At 44.2% G+C, this 26,769-nt stretch overlaps 1 protein-coding gene across 1 annotated transcript in view; it reads right to left on the reverse strand.

Annotated features, from left to right (window-relative positions):
* LOC146790122 (UPF0764 protein C16orf89 homolog) overlaps positions 1-26,769 on the reverse strand; it is a 575,747-nt gene that overhangs the window by 230,117 nt on the left and 318,861 nt on the right. Inside the window, exon 4 of the mRNA XM_085630170.1 lies at positions 20,633-20,750. Coding sequence (XP_085486296.1) covers positions 20,633-20,750 — 118 coding nt within the window. The remainder of the gene's footprint in view (positions 1-20,632; positions 20,751-26,769) is intronic.

A 26,769-nucleotide genomic window follows, 5' to 3' on the forward strand; every position in this document is an offset into this window, starting at 1 on the left:
TACTTCCTCGACTGTACACAGTAGGGGAAGAATACCCTGGCTGTGCACATTGGAGGGTGCATGAAGTGACCTCTGGCCAGTCCCCTGTTACAAGTCCTTCCAGAGCATTTAACATACACAGCAATTAACATGGATAACCTTTGGTTGTCTCCAGTGGAGCTGAAACTGATGGTTGCAAAGTTGTGCACTAATGAGAGGGGTGCAGAGCCTGGACTCAGGCAAGTTGCTGCTCACCAATCTCTTCGACCAACTGACTTTGGCGATGCACAGGGGGACCCACTCTGATCTGAGAAAGTTAGCCTTGCCTTGGCCTATCAGGTGGCAACCATTTGTGCCCATCTGTAGCGGGCTCCCACATGCCTGAGAAGTTTGCCATGTCCTTGGTATATTGGGCGGGTGGTAGTTCAGCAAGTTCAGTAAGCTTTCCCAGGATGGGATCTAATTGTTAGGCTGTTGCTTGATGGTAACTACCTTTGCCCATGCCCAGCTGGACCCCTCCAGCCCAGGAAACCTGCTGCCTTTAGGTCCATAGCTTAGCTGTTACTGCAGTTACCCATGCACAGGCTGGAAAGCTTGCCCTGGCATTGGGGTACTGTGGTGCAGGGGAGGACTTGAAGGTTCCATCTTTGGTCCAGGCACTCATGTTACTAGGTGGGGTGAGCTTTAAAATTAAGCTTTTGGCCGTTTTGGAGCTGTGCCCTTCTGTCCATGAAGCCTGGCCTGGAGCTAGTGGGGAGCTTGATGGATCAAACTCTGGTAGCTCAGCAGCTGGCCTTCACTATGGGAAGCTGGCACTGATGTGGGTGTATCGGGTAGGCAGTCACCTCCTTTGTCGGGCTCAGTCAAGTTCCCTTCAGTCCTGGAGCTTGCCCTGGTTTAGATGTATTGGGTGGATGGCAACTGCTTTTGCCCATGAACTGCTGGACCCCCTCCAGCCCTAGAAGCTTGCCTTTGTGGAGATGTACTAGGTAGGCGGTAACTTTTTTTGCCCATACACTGCCATGCACCTCCAGTACGGGAAGGCTGCCCTCATGTGTCTCTACTTGGTGGGCTGCAACTGTCTTTGCCTGTGTGCAGCTAAGCCCCTCCAATTTGGAAAGTTTGTTCTGGTGTGGGTGGACTGGGTGGGTACCAGCTTGGTGGCAACTGTCTTTGTTCTCAAACAACAAAGCAGTTCAAGGAAGGAGGGTTCAAGGGACAGATTTACAGACCACTACGAATTATATCCCCTATCAAAACATGTTATAAACCAAGAAATCCTAGGGTCTAATCACAAATCAATAGTAAATGTGAAAAACAAAAAATACTCCTAAATTAAGAATGTATCTATAAACAGCAATGGAGGTAAGCTCATGGGGTCATCTAAGGGCAGATCCCTTTAAGGACGTAATCCCTCACTCACCATAGGTGACATGCTTCATCATAGGGACACTCCTCCCAAAGAAAACACCTAGTTCCTTTGATTAGGAATCCCCCGGGCTGCGCGAAAACTACTTTATGAGATGCTGTGGGGGATTTTTCACCTGTGATTGATTTCTTCAACACTGCAGCCTTTACTCTCCTGAATTAACCTTTACCAAACCACAAATCCATTGTGGACCGCCATTTGAGGGGCTGTATCCTAACTGTACCTCACCCTAGGTTGCCTCCCTTTCCCCTGTCCTGAGGAAGACCCGCCTGCAGAGGATATAAATTACTCTCATTGCACTAGGGTCGAAATGTCGACACTCTCCCCCAGTGGGCCTGTACCTGATATCATCCCAGCCCTGCCTTTTCACAGATGAATGTTCTCTGTGCATCATCAAAAATTCATGAAATGAATATTTGTAAATCCATAAGGGACAGGCCTATCTGTAAAACTGGTGCCACTATAAACCACAACCAGTTTTACTAAGGATACCAGAATGTGTAATTGATTGGTTATTGAATTTGCCTTTTAGATTCCCCTCCTTTATATCTGTCCTCCCTCACGAGCACTTTCCTTTTTCACACTCCCCTTGGAGCAACCTCTTTCTCTATTTGGAGCATAGAATATGGTGATCTGTTATAAAAGTAATGAAATAATAAACAGTCACTATTGGAGCAATATTTTGTGCCTTTGTGTCTTTTGAGTATATACTTGTTTGCATTGTAAAGTAAATGGTGATACATTAATGACTCTCACTTGCCTGCATTGTATCCCTGAGGCGGAAGCCGGGGAAGCTCTGTTATTGAAATCACCGTCTTTTTTAATCCTTGCACTGAATCCTATCTGCTGCTACGATCCTCTGCTCGCCACACGGGTCCCTAAGCGCTTCGCCTCCCCCTTACCGACGCATTCGAGTTGGGGCTGCTGTTGGGTGGGGGTCGCCATATTGGAGGAGGAGTGGGTCAGCAGTCTAGTGCTCGCCCCTCCCGCCAATTAACAAGCATAAATGGCCACTCCCCCTCGGAAGCGCAGCGGACGAGCGCAGCGGGCGCGTCGACTGTGCGCCGAAGGTGCGCCTAAGGTAAGCCCGTCTGCGCCCGTCCGCGCCAGACCGGGCCACGGGCCCAGCCCCCCTGCACCCCCGATCCTATCACCCATCATATACTCTGCACGTGATCTGCGGCAACTCAGGACTAGTACCCCTGACCATTGTCTCCACTCAATAACACCCGAGCAGAGTCAACGCATATGCAGACATTGCTCATACAGACTCACTCCCCACGCTACCCCCAAACCTCGCACAATTAAAATGGCCCTGCTCAACTGCAGATCCCTTCCAAAACACAGGACCGAGATTAACCTTCTCATACTGGACAATGACATCGAGGTGCTGTTCCTCACGGAAACCTGGACCAACCCAGCCTCCGACCCAGACATAGTCCAAGCTCTACCTCCGGGCTACCTTATTAAACATCATGATAGACCATCAGGGCCAGGAGGCGGCATAGCAATCATCACCAAAGCACCCATCTCATGCCAGATCTTGGACAGCCCAATCTTTGATTGTGAAAACATCCATTTCTCCATTCACCTCTCCCCGGAGAAAACCTTGTCAGGACTGCTGGTCTATTGTCCCCCGGGTGCTCTGGGACAATTCCCCAACTCCCTAACGGACACAGTCACCTCACTAGCCTGTCTCTCCTCTAACTTCACCATGCTCGGAGATCTTAATATGCATTTCGATGATCCAGGGAACAAAGCAGCGGGGGATCTTAAAGAAGACCTAGCCGCACTCAGCCTTTCCCTGAAAAATCATCACCCCACCCATAATAAGGGCCATCTCCTAGACCCAATCTTCTCCAATATCCTGGCACTCTCCACAACGACTCCCCTACCCATTCCCTGGTCTGACCACCACCTGATTTGTCTAGACTATCCGTTCATCACCAAAACCACACACAGCCCCCCGCCTCAGGCTCCCTCGCGCCCGTGGCACAAAAGAGACACGGCAACCTGTTGACAGCTTCCAAACCTATGCTGGACCCGGACCCCTCTCTGGCGGACACCCAAATTCGTTCTTGGATAGAAACATCCCTAGACTCAATCCTCCCACACAAATACCTACCTAGCAAAAGGGGATCTTTCAAATCACCCTGGTTCACTCCAGAACTGTGCGAGCTACGAAAACAGTGCAAAAAACAAGAACGCCTCTGGAGGAAAGACTGGGCTCCCAGCAGCAGAGAAACATATAAATCAACCATGAAACAGTACAAAACCTGTATTAAAAACACACAAGCAGCTTACTTCGAAAACAAAATCTTTGCAGCTGCCAACTCCTCTAAAGAGACCTACCGCATCGTACGGTCACTCATGAAAATCCCCGAACCTCAGCCCATCGCAGACCCCACCGGCACGAGATGCACCAAACTCGCCGAGCTCTTTTCCTCCAAAATTCTAAAAATTCTAAAAACCTTCCCCCCTCACCCCCCCCGGACAGATTCACTAACCCAGTCAACCGTCCCAGGCATCCCTTGCCTGGATGCCCTCTCTCCCATCTCTATTGAGAGGATGACGGCCACCCTGACCCAAGTGAAGAGCGAGTCACCAGCAGACCCAGCGCCGATGGGCAAATTGAAACTAGTCGGAGATTATGCTCCTAGGCAACCGCGACAAACTCCCCAAGTCGCTCGCTTGGTGTCGTACTTTAATCTCTGCCACCGCGTAGGGGACAGGGCCCTACCCCTGTCTATCTCGGTATTAGCGAACCGCAAATGGTAAATGCGGTATGTACGAGTGCTTTATATAACGTTCTAGCTATGAATGCACTGTGTACACGTTATTCTGCTTCACTACGCGGGTTCCATTTTGAAAGCAGTGGCCATCTTGTCATTGCCCTCACATAGGCTATAATGGAGCAAATACGGGCCTCACAGTACATGTGCTTCCCTTCTGACTTCTCTGTGACCTGGGCAGCTGGCTCTGCTGCCCCGGGTCAAACTGGTCTCACGAGCTCCCCTTCCTCCGTCCACCTGTGATTAGCATCAGGGCTTGACCCATCATAAAACCCTTTTTCATCCTACACAAGCCCCTGGCTAATCTCTTCCACACCTGCTTGTTCCTGCTTTATGACTTGTTTCCCAAAACAGGAGATGCTCATGTTTATTGGGGGGTCTGTTTACATCTAATGTGGGATCTGAACCTTACTGTGTAAATCATTGTGAGCTGGCCGAACTGGAATGCGGGATGGTCATCATGACTCTGCCTTTTCTTTGTAACATATCCTTGTATATTGCCGTATCGTAAAACCCAGGAATGTATGCTTGAGGCCGGAAAAGGCCTATTTAAAGCGAAGTCCGTTTCCATGATTTTCAGCAGTCTCCTGAGAAAATACACGCTGTTGTACTTCTAGGATACCTGTAATTGGTCTACAGCCAATAAACGATTCTTTGACTTCACCCAGAAGACTCTGTGTTTCTGTAGGTCCGGAACAGGGTGAAACCCAGAAGTCATAGGGTGTGTGCCCCTGCACCGCTGGGACTAAAATACCCAGTACTTCGGTTTGGCGCCCAACTCGGGACGATTTCAGCGGTACCAGTCCAAGCCAGAGGTTCGTGAGGAGCTTCGTGTGGAAATTCTGGAGGAAGGCCGCCACTTCATCGACCCCTGCATGTCGACGTGGTCCGAAAGTCTTTTCTGCGAGGTTCTCCGCGTCCCGACGGCTACGAAGGACTGCTGCCCTGAATAATCGACCTGTTTTGGACCCTTGACGAGTTTGAGAGAGCGAAACAATCGAGAGAGTCTTCTGGTGACGTCATCGATCAGCAATATTCAGTTAAGTATAAGTGGAGCGTCTCCCATTTGTTTTGGTATCCCTCGGGATCGTTTGGTTTGATTTGGTAATTGGTGATTTGGTGTTTGCAAACCCCAAAGCCAGAGGACTCGTGTATTCACGAGACTATCGTAATCGATAATCCTTTGACGTTTGGATCTCGACTAGTGAGCGAAGATGCCTGGTTCTGGAATATTTGGTAGATTATTCTGTTTGGGTTGTGGGAAAGATTTCCAGCTAGAGGAATCATGTCCGGTTCCTCCGGTTGGAACTCCAACTTATGAGCTCTATGTAAAACATGGCGTAGGCCCCATTGCATATAACGAAGTATGGATCCACTACACTAGGAAAGACGGTGTTTTAAAATGGCCCCAAAATGGTAGTTTCGATACCGATATTTTAGATAATTTGGAAATTAAATTGTTTAAGAAGAAAGCCCGGCCGGCGATGTTTGACTCTTTCCGCTTATGGCGAAAGGAAGCCAAACAGAAAGAAATTAAGCTAGCGAAAAAGAATAAAAGAGAGAGAGGTATGTCAGTAATGCAGGCAGCTGTACAATTTAGAGACAATGAGGAGGAGCAGATGAGCGAGCAATTGCACAGGCAGCGTAAGTTAGGGATTGACAAATGTTACCCGGCTTTACCACACTCTAGGCAGAATGAGTCCGAAGACAAGGAGAAAGATCCCCTGATGTCACATTTGTTGAGTTCGCCACCCCCATATACGCAAAATGCCACGGCGCCTCCCCAGCTTGTGAATATGCCACCTCCAGTTAATATATTGCAAGCTTTGCCGCAACCGCCTGCTGCTGTGCAGCCGGCTCTTGTTCATGTAACGCAGCCCTCTCAAGGGCCGCCAGTTGTGCTTCCAACTGCCCCCGCACTTCCTGTGACTTTGCCTAATTCAGCAGCTGCTTCCCCCGACACTTTTTCTTGCACTACTTCAGTACCTGTTTCTACGTCCTCTTTTCTTCCCTCTGTTTTTCCCCCTGTTTCCGCCTCAGCTTCTCCTTCAGCGCGACAGCGTTTAGCTAATGTGGTTACTTCATTAATGTCGCCTCTCTTTGAGTTGTCTGGTGCGACTCCTGGTTTACAGCGTAAGCAATTGCGTAGTCAGTTGCCTACCCCTGATGAGAAGAAGGTAATAGACAGCATGGCGCGCAGATGGATTGTTTTCCCTTCGTTGTATGATGTGGAATCATTTGTCAGTGTTTTCCATCAGTGGGATGCCCCAAAGCAGAGATATGTGTTTGAGAAAATGTGCGAAATTCTCTGTGAAGAATTGGAGGATAGTGGTAGAAATCCGAGGCCGCAAGAATTGTGTAGAGTGAGGTTTGATTTTGGAACTGGTATAATTGTGGACCGCGATATAGATAAAGCAGTTGCGGTTGTATTGTCCTTCAGGAATGATGATTGTCAACAGTCATTGTTCGAACAGGATGTCCTTGTGGGGAAGAAGGTAAAGGCGCGACAATACCCCATGAGAGAAGTTCCCCCGGTATGGAAGGAAGCGGTTGCAGCTGTCGGTGGTAACCCCGCTGTGGCAGCACATTTCCAGCGTGTTTGGGTGCATGTTCCATGGAAGCGTTCTGAGGTGTTAGCGCTTAAGCAGTCCTTACCTGATCCCCGTAAAAACCCAGCAGGTTATTATAAAGAGTTGTCACAGACGGCAGGATCATGCGTTATGAATCTGGCCGACATAGACATGTTGTTTGGTAATGTTGTTCCACAGCCCCTATGGGGGTCAATCCGTAATGCGGATCATGATGCAGAACTAGGGGATACATGGGCTAACATTATTGCTGCTGATGCAAGACAAACTGGTGGCGCGAAACCGGAGCCTTTAGTAGCTGAACTCCCTGGTAGAATCATCACGTATATGAAGACCCTAATGCCTGCAATGCGCGTAAATTGGGACAAGTTATCTGCATGCAAGCAGAAGAAGGATGAGACAGTGTCAGACTTCTTTACCAGGTTTGAAGAGACGTTTATTGATCACAGTGGGCAGGATATGAGTACTGAGGGTGGCCAACGGTTATTTGTGGATAAATTTGTGCAGAATTTACTTCCTGACCTGTGTAAAAAGTTGAAAGATTCAGAGAGTTCTTGGGCTGTTTCCTCTTCAGCACAAATACTGGCTACTGCACAGTATTATGAAAACAGAGATAAAGACGAGAAAGATAGAACAGAGAAGAAAACGAAGGAATTAAAGACAAAGGTCCTTTTACAGCAGGCCTATCCACCACGTGGAGGTCAGAATAATTATAGGCAGCCCCCAGGTGTCTATCACCAACCCCAACAGTTTCAGAACAATCAGCAAATGAACGGGTATTATCAACCACGTGTCCCTGTAGGTCCCAACCAATGTTCATACTGCAAGGAGGAAGGTCATTTTAAATATAGTTGCCCTAAATTAATGCAGCGGAACGGCAATATGTATGGCGCAAGAGGAAGAGGTGGTCAGCAAGCTCCTAGAGGTAGAGGGCGTGGAAATGTTCCCCAGAACGCGCGTCCTCTGCCGCCTCAAAATACCATTAATAGCTTTGATCAGCAAGCTAACGCGACTAGTAATACGGCCCAGTATTATAATAATGATTATTATGCAGAGGATGGCGATGCAGAAAATAATGATTACTAGGACAGCCATAGACAGAGAGAGGGAGTTGTTTCAGTGCCAGTGGATCAGAGCGGACCATATGTTGAGGTGACTACAGCAAATGTAACGGAGCCTTTTCTGCTAGACACTGGTGCTGCAAAGAGTTCAATTATGCATTCCAAACTCCCTGGCGCACCTTTGTCTGGCGATATGAATGTTTCAGTAGGTTTTTCTGGCGCCCCGGTTAGGAACCCGATTTCTAGTCCTATGTCACTTTCTGTTGGACCTTGCGAGCTGAAAGCACCCCTAATCCTGACGACAGGTTGTGGTGAGAATTTGCTGGGATTAGATTTGTTGAAAAGATTGCTTGCTACATTGTATTGTTCTCCTTCAGGAGTACAACTTACATTAGGTAAGAAAGTGATTTCCCCAATGTATTTGTCCAAAAATACAATGCCGCCTGAACTGTCATCCCTTCCGGATGCCCTTTGGGCTACTGGTCCCAATGATGTGGGCCTCTTGGAGATACCGCCATACGTGGTGACTTTAAAGGCTAATGTCAGACTGCCACGTATTCCCCAGTACAAAATCTCTAATGAAGTCCAAAAAGCATTGTTAGACATTGTCAGCGACTTGATGAATAAGGGTGTGATTGAAGAGACAAGAGGCAACGTTTGCAATAGTCCGATTTTACCTGTCTTAAAACGGACGGACCCTTCACAGCCACCTGTTTACAGATTCGTGATTGATCTTAGAGAGGTTAATAAGATTGTTGTGCCACAGTTTCCAGTTGTCCCTGATATAACTGCCTTGTTAACGATGATTCCAGCCACTGCTGCATGGTTTTCAGTGATCGATTTAAAGAATGCTTTCTTTAGCATCCCAATTGCAGAAGAGAGCAGAGACATTTTTGGCTTTAGTCTGGGAGGCCGAAGCTTCCGCTTCAAACGCGCTCCCCAGGGCTACTGTGAGAGTCCATCCATATACAGTCAAGCTTTGAAAGCACAACTTGATGCACTTGTTTTACCTAGTGGCGCTATCCTGATTCAGTACGTGGACGATTTACTAATCGCCGCGGATACTGAGAAGATCTGTAAAGAAGCCACATTGTCACTGTTGCGCCATTTATCTGCTTTCCATCATAAGGTGTCTCTCTCTAAGCTGCAATATTGTCGACAAGAAGTGACCTACTTAGGTCATCTCTTATCGAAGGAGGGAAGGAGACTGACCCCAGAAAGAATTCAAGCCATTGCACAGTTGAGTGTGCCAAAGACACAGAGAGAAGTACGTGCTTTCTTGGGCATCACTTCATACTGTAGACATTGGATCCCTAGCTTTTCCTTGCTGGCAAAACCTTTGTTAGCCTTAACATGCAAAGACACACCAAATCCTATCCCATGGTCTGAAGAGTGCCAGAAAAGTTTTGTGGAATTGCGCAACGCATTGTGTTCGGCTCCTGTGTTGGGTACTCCTGACTACAGTAAACCTTTTTACATTGTATGTTCACGAGAAAGATGGATGTGCGTTGTCAGTGTTAACACAGCCTTTTGGCGACAGACCGCGCCCATGCGCATATTTTTCATCCACCTTCGATCCTGTAGCAAGGGCATTGCCAAGCTGTCTGAGAGCGACTGCTGCTGCAGCAATGTCTATCCGACAATCTGCTGGTCTGGTAATGGACAACACATTGATCGTTATGGTTCCACATGCTGTAGACACATTATTGAATAGGACCAAGACACAACACTTGACTAGTGCACGATTATCGGGCTACGAGCTTACACTGTTAGCCAATCACATACACATAAAGAGATGCAATACGCTGAATCCAGCTACGTTGTTGCCGATTCCAGCAGACTCAGATGAGATTGAGCAACATGACTGCCTGTTCAGAATGGAAGAAGAGACGAAAGGAAGAGTGGATTTAAAAGATACTCCCCTGACTGAGTGTGATGGTACCTTATGGGTGGATGGTTCATGCTTCAAGCTCCCTAATGGTGACACGACTGCTGCATATGCTATCACGACTTTACATACGGTTGTGGAAACTGCACGAGTGCCACATAATTCGGCCCAAGCAGCAGAGTTAATCGCCCTCACGAGAGCATGTGTATTGTCTGAAGGAATGAGAGTGAATATATACACAGATAGCCAGTACGCCTTTGGCGTGGCTCACAATTTTGGGCGATTGTGGAAAGAGCGTGGGTTCCTGACGTCACATGGAGCTAAAATCCAGAATGGCAAGTTGGTGAATGATCTCCTTGAGTCACTGACCTTACCGTTGCAAGTTGCGATCATGAAATGCAGTGCGCACAGGAAAGTTACTGATGATGTTGGTCGCGGGAATGCATTTGCTGATGAGACCGCGAAAGAAACAGCACAGAATGTAAAGACTAGAATGTATGTTGCAGGCCCCGCAAGATGGGTTAATGATGTGGGAATGTGTGAGAACACCATAGAGAGTGTGAGGTCGCTTCAGGCTGAAGCCACAGAGGAAGAGTTAAGCAAGTGGAGAGAGAGTATGGGTAAGTTGGATGAGAATGGTTGCTGGATTGATCTGACAGAACATAGGCGATGGTTGTTGCCTGACGCATATGTGTTCCCAGTGGTTACTATGGCACATGGAATGGCACACATCAGTACGAAAGGTATATGCAAGTTGTTGGCTCCAGTATGGCAGAATGCTGGGATTCCCAAGTGTGCAGAGAATGTGGTCAAGAATTGTATGGTATGTTTGAAGTACAACCCTGGTAGGGGAACCCCAACTCCAGCCGGTCACTTTGCACCCCCATCATGTCCATTCGAAGTTTTGCAGCTGGACTTTATTCACATGGAAAGATGCAACAACCTAAAATATGTACTAGTGGTTGTTTGTGCTTTCTCAAAATGGATAGAGGCTTATCCTCTAAAAGATAACACTGCCCTGTCCACAGCCAAAGCCCTCGTGAAAGAGTTCTTTCCCAGGTTTGGAATGCCGAGAATGGTATGGTGTGATAATGGGAGTGAGTTTGTGGGTAAAGTGATGAAGAATGTATGTGAAGGATTAGGTATCCAGCAGAAATTCCATGCTGCAAATCACCCCCAATCAGCTGGATTGGTAGAGCGCTACAATGGAGCCTTAAAGCTCAAGTTGGCCAAAATTCAGGCGAGCACCGGTCTTAAATGGCCTGATGCCCTGCCTCTAGCACTTTTGTCCACCAGAATGACCGTACACTCACGAGTGGGACTTAGTCCTTACGAGGTCGTCTTTGGCCGCCCGGCCAACGTATGGGGTGTGCCAAGGCCCACGAAGTTCAATGAAATAGAGCATCCAGTACTGCTCGATTACCTGTATGATTTGACTGTTAAACTGCGTGTTTTGCACCAACAGGTACATGATACTCTCCCTCAAGCCTCTGAAACTCCTGGACACCCTATCAACCCTGGTACGTGGGTCCTGGTCCGGAATTTCCAGCGCAAGAGCAACGACGAGCCTCGCTGGATCGGCCCTCATCTTGTTCTACTGTCGACAAGATCAGCAGTGCGAGTGAAAGGGAAGAAGCACTGGATCCATGGTACCCACTGCAAAATAGTCCCCTTGCCTCTGCCATATGACCAGTGGGTCAAGGAGGGTATCGCCGACTCTGAGGCAGACACTGTACCTCGTTTTGTACCATTCAGTGACGCACGCCTAAGAGGCACAGTTTCAGACCAAGAGAGCGACAATATTCTGCAGGAAGCTGTGCCACCATCAAATCGACTAGACACCACTGAGCCTGAACTTTTGTTCCGAGACCAAACAGCACCTGGCCGTCTCCGTTATAATTTGAGACCTAGGCCCATGGACAAATAAAGATTTCCTTACTATTTCCTTTTTGACATTTTTTTACTCTCCCATCTGAAAGACTTTCTTGATTTTTTGTTTTTCGAACCACCATCCGGGTTCTGCCGCAGGGTCGCGGTGCCAAGACTTTGGGGTACAGGCCGAAGACGTTAGGTCGACGGTTCTGGTTGGTCTAGGGCGTTTCCCTGGACTGACAGGCGTACTCCTTAGCAGAAGAAACTCATCCGCCGCGAGCGGCCCGAGTAGAGGATGGAGTTTTTTAAGATGGAGAGACCGATTGAGGAAATGAACTTTAAAGCCAGGATGTGTAGAACTGTAAAAAGTAAATGTTTTGTCTTTTTGTGCCTTTTTACCCTGTGTAGTATCATGATGTTTATTGTAGGACTTGTGTTCTTCTCCGCTCAAAAGCCCATTGCACCCACTCAACAGCCTACACCTCTTTCTACTGCCTCCTCTCACTCTTTTCACCCTCTGCCCGAGCACGAACAGACCAGACGATCCGAGTTTGTAAATAACTCGTTTATCCAGCTCTTGCACCAGCACCAACTAGTAATGAATACGACCAATTGCTGGGTCTGTGGGTTAATGCCACATACCATTAACAAGGGCATTCCCTACCTGGTGCTGCCATATAGTTCAAATGGATCGTCATGGGCATTCCAGACCATGTTTCTTTATGCTCTAGATACGTACTCCCCTCGCCAACCGCGTTCCATCAGACCTATCACCAATAATAAGGCTCTGATGAAAGGAGTTGCCGACATGAGTAGGGATATTGATGCATTTTCATCCATTCCCAAGGAAGAGCTGAGACCTTATGTAGGATGGAACGCGACGGGGTATAGTATTAGTCTGGGTGAAAGACAGCGACAAATCTCATCTCCAATCTGGGTCGTACCCCACATGGGTCGGTTCTGCTTACAGGGTAATGGTCAGAACCCTAGGGCTCAACTGGGAAGAAGTGACTGTACTGAAACGTACACTTTCCCGTCACAGTTTTCCCCTGCGTTTCTAGCTGCCAAGGGCACATATTTCATCTGTAATGATCGAGCATATACATGGTTGCCCCCTGATTTCTCGGGCACCTGTTATATTGCGAATCTGCTACCGCCGACGTTCACTGCTGCCTCTGATTATCACAAGACGAGAGTTGTGAGAGGTGTGATAAGTAAGGATGACACTGCCGGTCAGGAAGCGGGAGACTTCTTCTTGGGTTTCCTGCCGTTTTGGGGACCTATGGTCAATAGTAGGAATCTGAGACAGCTGACACGTGTGGTTGAATCCACTATAAATGTAACGGCTGGTGCCCTTAGTAATCTGACCGCTGAGCTCCAAGCGGATCGCCTTATGACTTTGCAGAACCGCATGGTTCTAGACGTTATTCTTGCAGACCGCGGTGGAGTATGCAAGGTTATTCAATCCAGTTGCTGCATTTTCATACCAGATAACGCTCCAACAGTGTATCAAGCCATCTCCAAACTCCATAAAATATCTGAATCCATACACGTGGATAAGGGAGATTGGTCACTGGTGGGATGGTTCTGGGAACTGATATCTGCCTGGGGTTGGAAAGTTCTGATGGTCATTGGAATGATCTTAGCCATTCTTTTCCTGTTCTGTCTGTGCATACAGTGTGCTCCTGCGATGTGTGGCCTCTGTGCTACCTTATGTGTAAGGAAGCCTGTATCGAGGGACGAGCTAAGTAATAGGATGATGCTACAGCAACATCTCCATGACTTTGCGGACATTGACCTAGACTCGGATTGAGATGAGTATAGTGATTGCCTATGTAAGGGCAAAAGGAGGGTCTGTCGTACTTTAATCTCTGCCACCGCGTAGGGGACAGGGCCATACCCCTGTCTATCTCGGTATTAGCGAACCGCAAATGGTAAATGCGGTATGTACGAGTGCTTTATATAACGTTCTAGCTATGAATGCACTGTGTACACGTTATTCTGCTTCACTACGCGGGTTCCATTTTGAAAGCAGTGGCCATCTTGTCATTGCCCTCACATAGGCTATAATGGAGCAAATACGGGCCTCACAGTACATGTGCTTCCCTTCTGACTTCTCTGTGACCTGGGCAGCTGGCTCTGCTGCCCCGGGTCAAACTGGTCTCACGAGCTCCCCTTCCTCCGTCCACCTGTGATTAGCATCAGGGCTTGACCCATCATAAAACCCTTTTTCATCCTACACAAGCCCCTGGCTAATCTCTTCCACACCTGCTTGTTCCTGCTTTATGACTTGTTTCCCAAAACAGGAGATGCTCATGTTTATTGGGGGGTCTGTTTACATCTAATGTGGGATCTGAACCTTACTGTGTAAATCATTGTGAGCTGGCCGAACTGGAATGCGGGATGGTCATCATGACTCTGCCTTTTCTTTGTAACATATCCTTGTATATTGCCGTATCGTAAAACCCAGGAATGTATGCTTGAGGCCGGAAAAGGCCTATTTAAAGCGAAGTCCGTTTCCATGATTTTCAGCAGTCTCCTGAGAACATACACGCTGTTGTACTTCTAGGATACCTGTAATTGGTCTGCAGCCAATAAACGATTCTTTGACTTCACCCAGAAGACTCTGTGTTTCTGTAGGTCCGGAACAGGGTGAAACCCAGAAGTCATAGGGTGTGTGCCCCTGCACCGCTGGGACTAAAATACCCAGTACTTCATTGGCCGCCCAGCATGGGCGCTCCCCCTACTCCAAAAAACGAAATCAAGAGCCTAGGCATATGGCTTGACCAAGACCTCAGCTTTAGAACCCAAGCGAGAAAGACAGCCGGTACATGCTTTGGCCTTTTACGATCAGCCCGGAAGATCCTTCCCCTGATTCCCCCCAGTCCAGGAAAATTCTCATCCAAGGCCTTATCATATCCAGACTTGATTACGGGAACGTCTTATACCTGGGCGCACCAGCAATTGTGATCAACAAACTCCAGCACGTGCAGAACGCGGCAGCAAGACTCCTCACGGGGACGAAATACAGATGTTCTGCCAAACCTTCTCTAAAGGCTCTGCACTGGCTCCCCATTCAGGAGCGCATCACCTTTAAAACCCTGTGTATCTCTCATAAAATCATCCAGGGTAAAGGCCCCCCTATTCTCAAACCCCTTATCAAACCACATACCTCCACCAGACCATAGGTGACATGCTTCATCATAGGGACACTCCTCCCAAAGGAAACACCTAGTTCCTTTGATTAGACCCTAGGATTTCTTGGTTTATAACAGGCAACTGTCTTTGCCCTTTCATATCCAAGCCTCTGGATTATATCAAGCTTGCTCTCATGTGTGGGTACTAGGAGGGTGTTAATTTGGCAAACAACTGCCTTGGCCTAGGTTGAGATGGGTTCCGTTAAGGATGAATGACACAAATATTGGATCGAAAATATTGCTTTATCTAATTATTGTGTCAAAAATATTGTCACTACAAAAATATTGAGGAACATAATCTAGAAGGTAAGAATATTGTTCTTTTAGGCATATTGTACAGCTTTTTAAAAAATTGTAGCTTATGATATCCTTCACTTTAATATAATTGTTTTAAATATTGTTTTTAAACTAATTTAATATATTGGTGATACTAATTTTAAATATAATATTATTATTTAAATTGTTGTAAACATTTTGTATAGTCTGTAATTTTGCAATTAAGTTTAAAAATATTTCAGGTTAAAATGTTTAATTTTAATTACATATTTAATTGATAATTATTTATATTATTTGATCAATTGAGCAATCATATTAATTATTTAGGTGTATTTTGGGTTTTTGTTGCATAATGTATTTTTGTATAATTTAATTACTAATGTATATTTTAGTAGTGTTTTGTAGGGGTGGGAATTTATTAATTTTATTTTTATTTAATACATGAATGTGTCATGTTAATGAAATATGTAATTGGTAATTAAATATTTAATTTAGAACTGATTACTCATTATTCAAAATATTTCTTGTATTTTTAATATTTTTAATGTATTGATGTGTGTATTTAATAATACAATTTGAAAAATGTATTTCATATGTACTGTTGGTTTTAAATGTATTTTGCTTTATTTGCTTACTACTTTAATGTTATTGCTATTTTTTTGTAATTTTTTTTTGGGGTTGGGGATTATTTACGTCATAGGGAGTGAAGTATTTTTATTTTAAATGTATTTATTACTTATATGTTTTAATGATTTAAGGTTGGTAGGTATTTATATGTTTGCCTACAACAATTATTAGTTGAAAAAAGGTATATACAATTGTTCCTATGTCCAACACTTTCCCTGCTTCTGCTTACATTGGTGTGGGATAGTAAATCTAAAACCGCCAAAGACTAAGGCATTTTAATTTTTGGATTCCAAAATGTCTGCTGATCCCCAACAGTCTAGATATATCTTTCTTTCTTTCTCAAATTTAACCCATTTATGTCCAATTCAAAACACTCTTTAAATGCTAATTTATCAAAACAAACAAACAAAAACACAATTGTTGAGTAATATCCAAAATTTATATTGTTTGGTTTAATGCATTCAGCCATTTTTTCTGTCCTGAAGGCAAAGCATCCTATGGAAATTAAATTGAGAAATTGTACATTTGAGAACCACCGCCACCTTTTATTTGCCCCTGCATGATGGATCAGTGCAAATCTTTTCCTTGAAGGAACTATAGAGGGTGAACCTTTTTTCTCTAAAGTGTTCTGGATAGTTGTCAAATGGCATCAAAGTAATTAAGAAAGCAAAACAAAATCGGTTTCCTATGGAAATACTGATCTATCAAGACAATAGGTACATTGGAGCTGACACACCCAGTGTAAAATATATACATAAATATACATCTATCTATCTATCTATCTATCTATCTATCTATCTATCTATCTATCTATCTATCTATCTATCTATCTATCTATCTATCTATCTATCTATCTATCTATCTATCTATCTATCTATCTATCTATCTATCTATCTATCTATCTATCTATCTATCTATCTATCTATCTATCTATCTATCTATCTATCTATCTATCTATTCATAAAAAAACAAAGGTTGATGTTGTTGGTGTTGTCGGTGTAGGCGGCAAGATGGCGGCCGAAGCTTCGGTCGAGTGAGCTGGGCTGCACACTCCCTGCTGCTGGTGCTCCCCTACTCATATTTCCTACGGCGAGGATTGACCCTTTGGCAGCAATATGCAGAACTTCTGGATTAGCTATGCTTAGGAGTGGAAACCGCTTCGCATTCCCATGGTGATGATTTTGCTCGTGGCAGCTTCTCTGCTGATCCCGACGCGCAGAAGCAACTGGCGTCTTGGGGCTGTCGGAGCTCTTCGCCACTGTGCTCGGCGTTTTTTTTACCGCTCTTCCCTCTTCGGCTGTCGGCAATCTCCCTGTCAGTCTCTCTCCCTGTCAGTCAGTTTCTCTCCCTGAGTCAGTCAGTCTCTCTCTCTCAGTCAGACTCTCACTCAGTCAGTCTCTCTCTCTCTCTTTAAATAGTAGTATTTCTCTACTATAAACAGACACGCAACAGAACCTAAAAATAGATTTTTAGATCGAACTACGGCGATATATACACATAACTGACATGGATCGCCTGGTTACAGGGCTTTTAGTGGGCTGAAAAACTGGGGGGTTCTCTCAAAGGGCCATGACCGATAAAATTAAGGGCATGGCTTAAAAACATGTAAACAAAAGTCTGTGCTTAGCATAGTGTGCCACCCTACTGTTATGTTGCTGTTTGTCATTGGATCCAGATATATTAGATACAACCAGTAACATTATACCTGCAACAAGTCAGGACTATTGGCTTTGCCAATAGTTGTTAGTTGCATAAGATAAATAAGCAACAACTATGGCTTTGTTGTATATAAATTATAATATTGAAAATGCTTCAGTTCTGAAAAGATGAGACTGTGAAAGAACTAAAACCAGTCTATTTGAAATTACATCAAAATCTTTGAGCAATGATGTTGCTACTGAGATGAGATTTTTTTTTGTTCACCCTGAGGGCGAAAATGGAGACCCCGATAGTTAGTTGCATAAGATAAATAAGCAACAACTATGGATTTGTTGTATATAATATATAACATTGAAAATGCTTCAGTTCTGAAATGATGAAACTGTGAAAGAACTTAAACGAGCCTATTTGGAATTACATCAAAGGCTTTGTGCTGCTGTTGAGTTGAGATTTATCTAAGGGCGAAAATGGAGACCCAAGTGGTTGTGAGTTGCATTAGATAAATAGGCAAAAACTATGGCTTTGTTGTACATAATATTGAAAATGCTTCAGGTCTGAAATGATGAGACTGTAAGAATTTAAACATGTGGATTTGTACTGACAAAGGCTTTCTGAGCAGTAGTGCTGCTACCGAGTTAATTTATATTTTTTCCACCCTGAGGGCAAAAATGGAGCCCCGATAGCTACCCGTCTCAGCACCTGGTTTGAAGCACCTGGCCCACTAAGAGCCCTGCCTGTTAACTCCGGGAGAACAAACTTGCATAAAAAGTAAATTTAAGCTGATGATTAAATCACAATTAGTCACAGAATGCGGCAACAGCGCCATCTACTGTCGCATTCACTTAAATTAAAATGCAAAACCACTCGCAATAAATAAGGGCAGATAAAGAAAGGCAGCAACTTGTGTGCCTTCTTTTAAAAGCCTCACCTGCCCTGATGTAAGCCTATGACCTCACAGTGGCAGATGAGGGCGGGGGCCGCAGGTGAGCATGCGAGACACTACTTGTCTGCGCATGCCCCTTTGACCTTTTCTCGGCAAATGCGGTCTCCGAGGAATTACAACAGCAGTAATGGCGCCGAGTCCTTGACTGCTGTTGTTTTCCATGGGGGCAGTAAGGGAAGGTCTGGGGCGCCGCAAGGGAAGGTCTGGCGGGCCGCAAGTGGCCCGCGGGCCGTACTATGAGTACTGCCACTCTAGAGGAAGTTTTAAAGCACAGGAATTGCATGTAGAGTGAAAAATAGCGCTTTTTTCTGACCCACGCAGTGGCACAGAAACAGAGGATCCTACCAACATTTAGGTTGAATGTGTGTGCAGCGATTAGCATAGATGAACCAAAAAGGGACGTAAAAAGTATTTTTTCCCTTAACAAATGTTTGTTTTTACCCTACAGATACTACTTGACAATGCTCAAACGTATGTATATACTAACACATGCTTATTAGTTGCAGCGTAACTTATTGTTTTTTCACCTTAATTAGGTTTATTAGGAGTGGTTTACACAGGGCTGGTCCCTGTCTTGTCCTGACGAAGAGCTTGGGGAAGCTCGAAACATGTTGACAAGATGTTAGGTACACCTATCCCATTATAGATTGGTCCTCCAGCATTCTACCCCGGTTTTAGATTATACTAACTAGGAGCAAGAATAAAATTATTTGGCCCACTAGTTTGTTACTTTTTAATATTCACTGTAGCCCACTCCACTCCACTTTCTGCACCACACATAGTTATCACAACAGTGCTCCTACGTAATTCGCAAGTCGTAGCACGCCTCGGTTCGTAGAGGACTGTGATGGCCCCAATGATGAAGCATGTCACCGTGGGGAAACCCTGGTGAGTGAGGGGACTCAAGAAAGAAAAGCTTTTCTTTCTTGGTGTTTTTCGAACCCAGACTGAGTTCCTACACCCCTTTTTTGGCTAGGTTCTTTACCAGATATTTCAGGTTTTTTGAGGTCTATGTACATTTGGAGGGTGGACCTAGCTTTTACCTCTACCTCCCCCCCCTATTTATTAAAAACATCCCTTGCATGCAGCCAGCTCAAGCTGCCCACGGCCTTCAGCCAACCTGAGTGGGTGACTGAACAACCCTCTCACCAGGCCTCAAGTACCCCATCTCCCAGGGTCCGACACATGGTTTTAGGGAGGGGGTAAAAGGTGCCCCCCGGGCTGTATGTCAGCCCCAGGACCTCATCTCCCATGGCGCGACCTTACTGTAAATGGGGAGGGGGCACGCATCCCCCTGCTCAGGCTAACATCTGGCTCTGGTCACCCCATCTCCTGGGGTGTGGACGTATTTATATGCGGGAGGGGGGCACGCAGACCCCCTCCTTAAGACAATATTGGCCCAGTATGTAGCAAAATAAAATACTACATGACATGCAGCACAGTGCTCTAGAAACAGCACACCACATCATAACACAACACAACAAATTCATCCATAACACATCACAGCAAAACACAATATGACATGAAAACAAACCACAAGACAACATAACACATCCAATATAAGTAACACAGCATAGCACTGCACAGCACACATCTTTCCTTTATTCCCTTTCTCTGCCCTTCCACTTATGTTTGATGGCACTGGGGAACTGGAACCATGATATTTGCCCAAGACCACAGACTTTGGAGAAGGTATGATCACAACGGATATCTCGAGTTTTAAAAAATCAGCTCTTTTAAATGTTCACATCCCCATGCACGATGACCAGTATGTAATGCAAGGAAGGGTGTTAATTAATATAGTATCCATTTATCAATTCAAGCACTCACTCATGTAGTACATTCTTCGTCCTTTCATGCACTCACTCGCCCATTCATCCGTGTATCCATGACCTCTTCTTTTTATTCATCAATGTATCCACTCACCTTTTCATTCAACCATGCATTTATTTCTTCATCCTTTCACCCACCAATGCACAATCCGTGCATTCGATCACTCACACGTATATTGATCCCTGCAGACACTCATTCTTTAGTTGTCTCTTTCACTCTTTCTTGTATTCACATACTCTCCAAGCCTCACAACCACATTCACAAAATCATCAATGAAAAAAGGCATTCTTGTAATAAAAAAGCCTGGTCTGTTCCCTTGACCCCTGCTTGTTGATCAATGACTGCAATATGACATTTTTTAATTCTGTTCCAAATATTTTCTATCTTTAACACCTTATTTTTAAATAAACCACATTAGTAAAGAGTTAATAGCACTAAAGAAGCATTCAATATATTTTTTTTGGCCAAGCTGACCACATTGAACTTACCCGTTTGGCGATCATAAAATAGAAGAGCTGGTGTGACAGCGAGTATTTAGAGCAACCATAATGAGTCTCCGCGTTCCTGCAAAAGGATGGGACCATGCAGGCTGTTACATTTCCTTTCCTGCAGGACACAAATATTTAAGTATTATTTGACAGGCGACATTATCTCGAAACCTATACAAATTCATTACATGTAACTACAGCAACATAGCATTGCAGTGTTAAAGGTGGTTAGCAACTGCTGACTTGTGGGACCAATGCTGTATGCATTATTTGAGGTTGTGAAACAGGGTTTCCGTCACAAATATGGCAGATTACACAGTCATTAAAATCAATACTACTCTAAATAAAGATGACAGAACATCTGTCACACTTTGATGGACTGCCATGTCTGTTAAACTCTATATGAAGTCCTTCCTAGGAAAGTATCGAGTTACATTTTGTTTCATTAAAGAAAGAAATAAGCTGCTATTAATTCCTCAAGAAAAGAGGGAGGGCCTTATTTGAGTTTTGAGGGTGGCCTGGTTGCATGTGTTTGTGGCCAAAGTAGCTGGAGAACCTCTCAGAGGGGTGAGACAAAATTGTAGGGGCACTGGAGAATAGCATGACACTTAGTGAGATTGATAGAGACAGCTCCCCATGTCCACAGTTAGGGCCTTATTACGACTTTGGCAGTCCTTTCATTGGCTACTATGCAGCACCCTGCGGGAGGATCGCCAAAGTAATTCCAATACTGCTCGTCGGATTACAACTGTAATCCGTGGTGGGGGGTGGCATGGTGGTGTTGCAATGGTGGCGGCCTGCGAGGAACATTGGAGAGCCTTACATGCAGACTGCCACAGTGACAGCACCGTCTGCAAGTTCCTATATGGTGCGGCATGCACCATGTGGTGCATGCTGCAAAGTGCAGGAACTAGGGTGCATAAATACAAGAGGGCACAACATGTGCCCCCTGATTGCACCCCCAGGCCCTGGAAGGGCAGGGGGCCTGTTGCCTCTTCACCACCCTTTTTATTGCGGTCGCACCACCGTGAAAAGGGTGGCCATGAGGCAACTCAAAATATGCTTGGGGGTGCCAGCTGCAGCATTACCAGCATATTCTTCACAGGTAAAAACCACCAGCCCAGCAGGATCCTTGATCTCCGTGGTGCCAGCTGTCTCGTGGAGGTCCGACCACCACAGTAGTATTAATGTGGGCTACGCCATAAAAGGGTGGCCGTGAGGCAACTCAAAATATTCTTGGTGGTACCAGCTGCAGCACTGCCAGCATATTCTTCACAGTGAAAGACTGCCAGCCCAGCGGGATCCTTGATCCCGGAGGGGCCAGGGATTTCGTAGTGGCAAAACCACGGCAGTTGTAATAAAGTGGGTGGTTCCGCAGTGCGGCAGTCGTCACAGCGCCACTGCAACTACACAGTAGTTATAATAAGACCATAAGTCTGATGAATCGAGGCAGATAACTTCTAGACTGCTTTAAATTTATAGGCATGCATCAGTCTGGAATCGAGATTTGCTTAAAAAGTGGCATCTGTGGAATCACAAATTAAATCTGCTCTGCAAGATACCATCATGTGTTGTGTAAATGCTTATGGAGGAGTCTTTATGATGTGTCTCAACACTACTCACAGCCCTACAAAGCTCTTGGACAACCAAGCAATACATCTCACAGGTTTTGTCAGATGCCCTTCGGTTCTCATGAATCAGTCACTTATGCCCATTTATTGAAATGCCAGAATTATCCTCTTTGGCCTTTGGACTGTGGAGGGCAGCATAAGTGAGGAAAGGCTTCCTCTTGGAGAGTGTGGAGTTACATATACACATGATTAGAAAATATATTTTTTAAACTTTATACATAATTTATTTTTAAATAAACCTGAAACATATCAACAAAATTATTACTATTCAACTTAATAAATTATATACCTTAAATCATACTGATACAATCAGAAAAAGAACTTACCATTAACTACAAACGATTAAACAGCAGCCTATATATCAATATATATATAACTCACATTTTTATTCAAATCTATAAAACTATATCTCATACAGTAAAAGAAACTAAATTAACGTTTTGCATAGGACATAATTAATAAAAAATAAATTAAAATCAAACTAAACCAACCAATAAAATAAAATTGTAAAGAACTTTAACCAATTAAATACTACAAACAATTAATACAACAATATAAAATGCAAACCAATTTAAACAACTAAATACTTATAAAAAGATGACTACTGCAAGATGAAGAAACTCTGCTGGATTTTACCACCAAACAATTAAATGAAATATATATATCTATTACCTACTGGCGGTCGCCAGTAGGTAGTTATAGTTAGGACCTATTTTCCATAGGAAATCTGCAACATTCTATTTGGAATAACTTTGGCGCCCGTTGACGAATCTTCGCGAAATTTTCAAAACTTTTGGCCAGCTCTGGTCCGCTCCTATCCTGAAAGTCTCGGAATGATTCGTGTAGCGGGGGCTGAGAAAAAAGGGGGGTCCCAAAACGTGTTTTCCCAATGCAATTTCCCATAGGACTTTTAGCCACAGCTACAGACCGAACTGCTGAACGGAATTACACCAAATTTGGCAAAGAGGTATTCCTCAGTTCAGACTCGTACCTTTTGCTTAAATGGTGTCAATCTGTTCAGTAGTTCCTGAGAAAATCAAAAGTAAAATCACATATATATCTGGGCGGAGTCTAACCACACATCTCATCGTGAGATCTGATTGGCTGTCAGCACTTCATCCAAGAAGTGTTGGCAGCCATCTTGGGCCCAATATACATGATAGCACCTCATTAAAAAGTATTGCAGTTAATAGAAGGTTTTAAGACTTTAGTTACATTATAAATCATTTGTTGATGGTACCATACTCATTTTAGGAATTGTGGTGTTTTCTAAGGTGATTTTACCATGTGCAAAAGCCTTCTGCTGGGATATCATGAATCATGCTTTTCCCACAGAGGTTTGGAAGGTGATCTATAAGCTAAACTGAGAGCATATTTTCTGTAAATTCACATTATCTTTCTCAGTCATGTGAAAATGAAGTCTGACATTCTCAGTTAAACATGTACATCCAACAAAGGCAGGGACTGTCAGTTGATTCCTTTGTGTTCTACTGCAGCTTCCCAGAGTGTTCTGAAGAACTACTAGAGCGCTATTAGTCCTACTAATGACAAACGTATGGCACACCTGAAGCCATCTTGATTGGAATAAATTGGTAGCTTTTAAAACATTTAATTTAAAAAGGAACAAAATGAGAGGGTTCATTTTGCCATAAAAAGTATGATTAGTGCTGCAGAAAGAAAAATGAGGGCACTTTTTGAGTGACTTCTCAAATTATCTTCTATTTCATTGCAAAATTCTGACATGCAGACTGAAACATGCACTTTCAATACCAGCAGCAGACTTCCCTGGTGAGCAGTAGCTTTACTACAGTGATCTAATGAGCAACTAGAGTGCTAACATTATGAATTAATGACAAATGTGTGACACATCTGAATGCCTTCTTGATGGAATCAAAGTAAAAAACTGAAAGTATTTCCTACTGAGGCGACTGTAGTAAATAAGGAAATTAGAAAACTTCATTACAAATAAGTCTCCCAAGATGGCCACCAGAGACAAAAGAGCCTAAATGTAGCACAAATATTACCCAGATGTAGCCCAAGTATAGCCCAATGATAGAATGTCCCAGAGTGTTGTAAAGAACAACTAGAGCGCTAACAGTCTTACTTATGACAAACGTATGGCACACCTGAAGCCATCTTGATTGGAATAAAGTGGTAACACTTAAAACATTTAATTTGCAAAGGAACAAAATGAGGGGGTTCATTTTGCCATAGAAATTATGATTAGTGCTGCAGAAAGAAAAATTAGGGCACATTTTGACTTCTCAAATATTCTTCTATTTCATTAAAAGATTCTGACATGCAGACTGAAACATGCACTTTGAATACCAGCAGCAGACTTCACTGGTGAGCAGTAGCTTTACTACAGTGATATAATGAGCAACTAGAGTGCTAAAATTCAGAATTTCATGGCAAATGTGTGACACATCTGAATGCCTTCTTGATGGAACCAAAGTAAACAAGCATTGAAAATGCAACAGGTCTCGCCCTCGTTTAAGGTAAAGCAATTCTGTTTGTAATTAGGTGGCTTTTTAGCTTTGCTTTTATTAGTGTTTTTCAAACTTTCCTGTACATAACATGCATATGTATGCATATATGTATATGTATGCATGCATTTATATTTGTATTTATATAGATATGCAGATCATATATATGTTTATATATGTATGTATGTATAAATATATACACATACACATATATATAAATGCATATATATATATATACATATGTGTGCGTGTGGAGAGAGGTAGAGAGAGGTAGAGAGGTAGAGGTGTAGAGGTAGAGAGGTAGAGGTAGAGAGGTAGAGAGGTAGGGAGTAGTAGAGAGAGAGGTAGAGAGAGGTAGAGGTAGAGGATAAGTAATAGAGAGTAGAGAGTAGAGAGTAGTAGAGAGTAGTAGAGAGAGTAGCAGAGAGTGAGTAGTAGAGCGTAGTAGAGTGAGTAGTAGAGAGTAAGTAGTAGAGAGTGAGTAGTAGAGAGTAGTAGAGAGTGAGCATTAGAGAGTAGTAGAGAGTGGGTAGTAGAGAGTGAGTAGTATAGAGTAGTAGAGAGTGAGTATTAAAGTGAGTAGTAGAGAGTGAGTAGTATAAAGTAGTAGAGTGTGAGTAGTAGAGAGTGAGTAGTAGAGAGTAGTAGAGAATGAGTAGTAGAGAGTGAGTATCAGAGAGGGAGTAGTAGAGAGTAGTAAAGAGTGAGTAGTAGAGTGAGTAGTATTAGAGAGTGAGTAGTAGAGAGTAGTAGAGAGTGAGTAGTAGAGAGTGAGTAGTAGAGAGTGAGTAGTAGAGAGAGAGAGTAGTAGGGAGTAGTAGAGTAGTAGAGAGTGAGTAGTAGAGAGTGAGTAGTAGAGTGAGTAGTAGAGAGTAGTAGAGAGCGAGTAGTAGAAAGCAAGTAGTAGAGTGTGTAGTAGAGAGTGTGTAGTTGAGAGTGAGTAGTAGAGAGAAGTAGAGAGTGAGTAGCAGAGAGTAGTAGAGAGTGAGTAGTAGAGTGAGTAGTAGAGAGTAGTAGAGAGTGCGTAGTAGAGAGTGAGTAGTAGAGAGTAGTAGAGAGAGAGAGTAGTAGGGAGTAGTAGAGTAGTAGAGAGCGAGTAGTAGAGAGTGAGTAGTAGAGAGTAGTGGAGTAGTAGAGAGTGAGTAGTAGAGAGTAGTAAGAAGTGAGTAGTAGAGTGAGTAATAGAGATTAGTAGAGAGCGAGTACTAGAAGGTGAGTAGTGGAGAGTGAGTAGTAGAGTGTAGTAGAGAGCGAGTAGTAGAGAGTGAGTAGTAGAGAGCGAGAAGTAGAGAGTAGTAGAGAGTGAGAAGTAGAGAGAGAGTAGTAGAGAGTGAGTAGTAGAGAGTAGTAAAGTGAGTAGTAGAGAGTGAGAAGTAGAGAGAGAGTAGTAGAGAGCAGTAGAGATTGAGCAGTAGAGTAGTAGAGAGTGAGTGGTAGAGAGTAGTAGAGTGAGTACTAGAGTGAGTAGTAAAGGGAGTAGTAGTGAGTAGTAGAGTAGTAGAGAGTGAGTAGTAGAGAGTGAGTAGTAGAGAGTGAGTAGTAGAGAGAGTAGTAGAGAGTAGTAGAGTAGTAGAGAGTGAGAAGTAGAGAGTGAGTAGTAGAGAGTAGTAGAGAGCGAGTAGTAGAGAGTGAGTAGTGGAGAGTGAGTAGTAGAGAGTAGTAGAGAGCGAGTAGTAGAGAGCCAGTAGTAGAGAGTAAGTAGTAGAGAGTAGTAGAGTAGTAGAGAGAGAGCAGTAGAGAGTAGTAGAGAGTGAGTATTAGAGAGTGAATAATAGAGAGCAGTAGAGAGTGAGTAGTAGAGAGTATCAGAGTGAGTAGTTCAGAGTGAGTAGTAGAGAGAGAGTAGTAGAGAGTAGAAGAGAGTGAGTAGTAGAGAGTGAGTAGTAGAGAGTAGTAGAGTGAGTAGTAGAGAGTAGTAGAGAGTGAGTAGTAGAGAGTGAGTAGTAGAGAGTAGTAGTAGTACAGAGTAGTAGAGAGTAGTAGCGAGTGAGTAGTAGGGAGTGAGTAGTAGAGAGTAGTA

Source organism: Triturus cristatus, chromosome 10, assembly GCF_964204655.1.
Source record: "Triturus cristatus chromosome 10, aTriCri1.1, whole genome shotgun sequence".
NCBI classification, from domain to species: Eukaryota; Metazoa; Chordata; class Amphibia; order Caudata; family Salamandridae; genus Triturus; species Triturus cristatus.